This window comes from Malus domestica, chromosome 15 (assembly GCF_042453785.1).
Source record: "Malus domestica chromosome 15, GDT2T_hap1".
NCBI lineage: Eukaryota > Viridiplantae > Streptophyta > Magnoliopsida > Rosales > Rosaceae > Malus > Malus domestica.
The window spans coordinates 47,416,913-47,423,491 of NC_091675.1; the positions used below are offsets into that span (position 1 = coordinate 47,416,913).

A 6,579-nucleotide genomic window follows, 5' to 3' on the forward strand; every position below is an offset into this window, starting at 1 on the left:
ACCACCCTCAGTTCCAGCACAGCCCCCAACGAAGCATGTGGCACCACCACCTCACTCACATGTCTATCCACCAAAGCCTTCTTGTGGTGCTCCACCACCTGAACATGTACATCCACCAAAGCCCAGCCAACCTCCAGTACTCCCTCCGAAGCCATGCCCACCAAAAGCATCACCACCAAAGCCGTACCCGCCAAAAGCATCGCCACCAAAACCTTCTTATGGTGCTTCACCACCTGAACATGTACATCCACCAAAGCCTTCTTACGGTGCTCCACCACCTGAACACGTACACCCACCAAAGCCCAGCCAACCTCCAGTACACCCTCCGAAGCCATACCCACCAAAAGCATCACCACCAAAGCCGTACCCGCCAAAAGCATCGCCACCAAAGCCCGGCCAACCTCCAGTACACCCTCCGATGCCATACCCACCAAAGGCATCACCACCAAAACCATACCCGCCAAAAGCATCGCCACCAAAGCCCAGCCAACCTCCAGTACACCCTCCGAAGCCATACCCACCAAAAGCATCACCACCAAAGCCATACCCGCCAAAAGCATCACCGCCAAAGACTAGTCAGCCTCCTGTAGTACAACCCCCAAAGCCGTACCCACCAAAAGCATCTCCACCAAAGCCATACCCTCCCAAATCGTCACCACCAAAAGGTAGTCGCCCACCAAAGGCGGCGCCACCAAAACCACCAAAGGGCGCGACACCACCTGCATTCCCTCCTGGTTATTACATTCCACCTACTTATTACGGCAACCCTCCTCCTCCTAACGCTGTACCACCGTCATTCGAAATCGTTGCACCGCCTCCTGGGAAAAACCACACCACCGTTATCGCCGTGTGCGTTTCCCTGGGTGGTGCATTCTTCCTTGCGTTCCTCTTGGTCGGTCTCTTTTGTTTTGCCAAGAAGAAGAAGAAAGTGATGGTTCCTGCACCTATTCCTTGTGTTGAGGAAGAAGAAGAAATTGTCCAAGTAGCAGCAGTTGGAGGAGGAGGATATGGCGCGGAGCCAACTCCAGTTGCAGTTCCCATAGAGCAACATGGATATGGTGGTGGTGGTGCAGCTGAGATCGGACCTTCTTATGCTCCTCCTAGTCATCGTCCAAGTTGCTAATAAAGCCACGTCATTTTCGGTTGCATTCTTCTAAGTTGGTGTGACTGCATTATCCTTTAGGGTTTGTATAATAAACTTTGAACAAGTTCAAGATTTTAATTTCTTCATTATTTTTTGGATTTTATTCATTTGTGTTGTGTGCCTGTACGTGAAGCATCAAAGAAGAAAAATACAGTGGCCAGCTAATAAAGAGCTCGGGTTGTACTATGAAGGGAAAGCCCAAATGTGTTCGTGATGTAAAGTACTTTTGTGAATTATAATAAGAATGTTCATCAATTATCACGGCGAGTCAGTGACAGACGATAACTGCATGATCTATATATTGCTTTCACAAATGCTACTTTTACTATTTATTTGTACTTTATATTTTAAAAATGTTACTTATATTATTTATTTGTACTATATTTCTAATAGAAATGAAACCTAGATGCGTTTGCGCGCTTTACCTCTATTAGAGAGATAATAAAAATAAGTGATAAGTGTAGCACTTATTAATTGTATATGTTATATTTGCTCACAATTAACTTCGCACTATTCATATAAAGCATTACACCTTCAACTACTAGGATGCCATTGGAACATCTCAAGTCAATCAAGCACTTTCACGTGCGAGTAGCACCATCATGTGCAAATAGTGGATTGGCTTCGCATTTCAATTCAGTGTTGTGAATTCAATTTTTTTTTTTTTTTTTGTAATTTTCTGGATTCAAACTTTAATATATCTTACAATATAGGAATATATTTTGTAATAATCAAGCACTTTTTTTTGTGTTTTACATACCTTTTTCACATAGCACTTCTTAAGTAGTTTAATATATCATCATATATTGACATTCCAATTATAAAAGTTTTGTTTTTAGTATACTTTATATCATTTTTTTAAAAACAAATGTATCGTATCTACAATAAGGGGATGGAGAAGTGGACTAAGTATTACATTGTGGCAGCCTATAATAATGTGGTTCAACTTCGCTTTTGATGAGAATCAAACCTACTTATTATATATCATATTTTTTTTTTTTAACAAACGATAGTATCTACATTAAGGGGATTGGGAAAGTGGATTTTATTGCATTGAGCAAAACCCGAAGTATAACCGCTTTTTGAGAAAAAATTGAGACTTGGATGTTTCCATTGGAAACCCTTTCAATTAATCGTAAGAACTAAGAAGTGTGCTTGAGCTTTTTTTATATATTTCTCATTTTCCTTTAATAAAAAAACTTTAGTTTAACAATATACTTCTAACGAATACTTCCTAGTTGGCCTATAAGTATAGCATAAAATAAGATTGTGAGTAACCTCAGAGAACAAGTAACCTCATAGAACAAGACTATAAACAATAAATTAATTACTTTGAAGGTATTGTGCTTTATGTAATTTTAGTCAAAGACGAGCAGTTTTCAAATGCAAACAAATTTTCTTCGCTCGTACTGATTAATATCAAGACAAGAGATTGACATCATAATTGACGTAGAATTTTTGTGGTAAAATATCCTGCAATTAGGTTGAAGGTCCTTTTCTTTTCTGAAAACAATTGCGTCAAAGGTTTATATACACACACAATGATATACTAGTTTAACTTGCGGAAGAGGAAAATGCCAACACATTGTCCTGATCGGCTAAATCAACCTACTGCCACTTAAACTCAAAGGTTGCAAGCAGGGTACTGAAAATGAGTAAAATATGGAAAAAGAAAAAATAACAAAAAGGATAATGCCTGCACAGATAGATAACGAAATGTCCGTCAGAATCCGGTAAAAAATCATGTATGGAAAGTCTAAGGCTCTTTTTATAATATTGTTTACCATCAATAATCATCAGGGATATAATTTTTCAGGATTTGGTTCCATCCGAATTCAATTGTGGGGATCCTAGAGATTCTCACATCTTAATCATTCATCGTGCATCGTACGGTCAGAAATCATTTGATTTTTTTATTTAAAATCATACACAAATAGTACCTGACGAAAATTGGCCGCACTATGTACAATGAACGGTTAGGTTGTAGAGATCCCTAGGATCCTCACAAAGTGGATCCGGAGAGGATCCTCTTCCATTTTTTAATATGTCTAGAACATCAGACGGTACACAATAAATTATTATACAAATTGAGGAAAATTTTATTTTTTAAGGGTCAATCTACTTGTATAATGATATACAGCGTATGTATCCATGTTCAACTCACATTGAAAAATCTCTCATCATCATGAAGGTATAAGATCTTGTAGTTAGGGCTTGGTACTGGGTTTCCACCTTTGTGATCCAAAACTTCAAAAGTTAATATTGGTTAGCCCAACATTGGGTGGGCTCTCATAACTTGACGTTAAAAATGTTTTCTTACATGAATTTATCTGCGATTCAGTGAAGACGCGTACATGGCTCAACTTCAGAGTAATCTTGACACTTCCCATCCCACTCGCTTCAAGTTTCATAAGGCCATTTGTGGTCTCATGCAGGTCCCTCAAGCATGGGTTCAAAGCTTAGTTCCTTTGTTTTACATCATGTTTCATTTAAGGTCAAGCTATTCCTTTGTTTTACACCAAGATGACACTCTTCCCACTCGTTCGGATATTTCCTTTACAATTATTCCAGTTCATATCCAAATTTGTGCGCATTTTATGATATATCAAACGCTATATTTACTTGGGTTTTGTTTTTCATTCTTCCTCAAGTCCAGTCACCATTCTCCAGTTCTCTGTCTCTGAGGCTCATAACTAAGTCAACTATTCAAATACTTCGTCAATTCAATTCTAGATTATTTATTTTTTATGGTCCAAATCTAATATCATGGAGCTTTACCAAGCAACCTATGGTTTCTCACTCTGTACTAACTGAGAATACAGGGGTTTGATCAATACATGTAGCTAATGTTAAAAACCGGGAGGTCAACCAAGGACCAGTACGGTCAACTCTTGATAAAATGAACATTTGATAAAATGAAGTACGTGGAGCAACATACATACATGCATTTAATAATTAAATAGCAGAAGCATGCTTGTATGCACTAAAAATAAAACTCAACTTGTGAAATTCAAAGCCTAATAGTTGTTAACCAAAGACTCAACTCAAATTCAACAAAGAAAGTGGAGATTTGTTATATGTTTATAGATCCTCAATGCATAAGCAAAAGATAATCACCCTAGTGAGAGTTTTCAATTCTCTCTTTGATTTGGATTCTATAGCCTTCGTCTTCATCATTTTAGGTCCTTGAATTCTTGGATATGGATGCTTGAGTGTATTCTCCAAAGCCACCAAACTAGGAAGTCTCTACGTTTTGACACCAAGAATGATTTTGGAAGAAGATGACTGACATGGGAGGAAGAAGATGCTAGTGTTCTTCCTCCTGTGCGGCCAGCCTCCAAAAGAAAGAGAGAGAGCTTTGTGTTTTCTCTTTCCTTAAAGAAACCCTAATGACCTCAATGCTATTAATCCCATTGTATAGTCACTTCCATTAAGTGAGTTAGTGGGCCTTTGTGTCTTTTGTGATTTAAGTTGTCACACAACTTAACTTAATGGGCTTGATGATTTGAAGCCCATTGGATCTTGAGGCCCAATAATAACTCAAGGTCTAAAACGATTAAACAATTAAACCACTTAATTGTCCTTACTTAACTCTGTTTATTCTTCAATCATTACCTTACACGGGATGCGAGGCATTATGTTCTAGTTAGCGAGGCAATGAGCAATTAGAAATCTTACTAAGCGATTGTGAATTGAAAACATCTTTCAATTCTCCATTTAATGATTATTAATCTTCAGGACTTCCACTAACCACAAGTTACACCTTGCAGTATGTTATGGCTACAAAGGCTAAGCAGAAGAAGTGGAGAACCTTGTTTGGTTGATAATTTATTCATGTATATAATCCAATGTGACTCTCTTGTCTATATGATTACCTTGAATGCGATTTGGAACGTACTTTCTAAATCTTATTCATACTCTAGCCAAGGATTCTAAATCATATCATATAGTATTTCCCTCAACAGGTTGAATGTTAAGATCCATTGTTGTACAATCAAATGCCTCCATGATTAGGTAGCTTAACCTCAACGATATCGTAGACACCCACTCACATCAGAGTGCCTTTAACATAGTAAAAAATTAAAGACCTAACCACAAGACATGAGTATGAGAACTCTTGTTTGATCGCGTTCAGTGGACTCATTCTATATTGAGCACGTACATACTTGTATTGGTGTGTTTCAAACCAATAACTCGAGAACAATCACTCTCTAGAGAAAAGACATAGTATGCATTTACCTCTCCTGATTGTCAATTCCTAGTCGACAAATCCTATGATTAGGAACGTTTACGATATGTGTGTGGAAGAAAGATTTCATGAATCTAACTGATTTAGATTGCACTCTCTTAATTACATATTTCTTGGTGTTATTGTTTAGGCGTATAACATTTAATGACACGGTTTTAAACAATAACTTTTGTCCTTAAATTAATCATATGATATTTTTTTTAACATTATTGCTAGTCCATTGTGTTTTAATTAGACCCGACAGTTTTTTACATGACAAGAAAATAACGGGTTTCGGGTCAACACGATAACTAATCGGGTCATTATCGGGTGACCCGTTAAGAACCTGTCAACGAGTATACATGCGGGTAACACGTGGATAATCTGTTTCGACCCGTTAAGAAATAAATTATTTTGATAATTTTAAAGTTTAATTACTAAAAGATTTATTATAAAATACAATAGCCATATTAATATATACAATATATTCTATATTAAATATATAGTTTTGTATTATTATTCTATATAAGTTATAAAAAAAAGTTTTAGTCATTATTTATTTATTATGAGAGTTCCTTATTATCATTACTAGGATAAATTTTACTTAACATGTTGTTGTCCAAAATTAAAATAAACTAGTATAGTATTTGTATAGGCAAGAACTAAGAAGACATACATACAAGTATGAAAAATGTGAAAGAATATATAAACACTCGTGATTCATCATTATTCCTCCACGAGTAGATAATGGTTACACTTACATTATCGTTTAGATTTTTAAAATCCTCCAAACCCTCATGAATAATGTTTTTTATTTGAGGGAAAAATTAATAAAATTAATAATAATTATTGTAGAAGTGTAAGTGTACAAAATGTAAAAAAAAAAAATATATATATATATATATACAATCACTCATAGTGATAAGCTTTACAACTTTCATGAAAGGGTTAGCTTCGAAAATCAACACTATAATCCATAAACCTTAAATTTATATTTAATTATCAATTGTCATTCGCGCTTTATTCTTCTTATTGAATTTCATTCTTTAAATTTTCTTTTTTGAAAACATGATCATCTGGCGGATGTAAGAAGATGAACAGTTTAGATATTTGATATCACGTTTCGATATTTACCGTTAACTGAAATATAAGTCGATGTCATATAGTTTGTAGAAACTTTATAAACATCAAGCAATATTTTCACTAA

General features: G+C 36.0%; 1 protein-coding gene across 1 annotated transcript; it reads left to right on the forward strand.

Moving 5' to 3' along the window:
- The first annotated feature begins 418 nt into the window (after positions 1–418).
- On the forward strand, positions 419–1,123 carry LOC114821736 (protein TRACHEARY ELEMENT DIFFERENTIATION-RELATED 7A-like). The gene has a single exon (XM_029094947.2). It carries the CDS (start codon positions 419–421, stop codon positions 1,121–1,123), a length of 705 nt encoding a protein of 234 aa, XP_028950780.2.
- Positions 1,124–6,579: the final 5,456 nt, after the last annotated feature.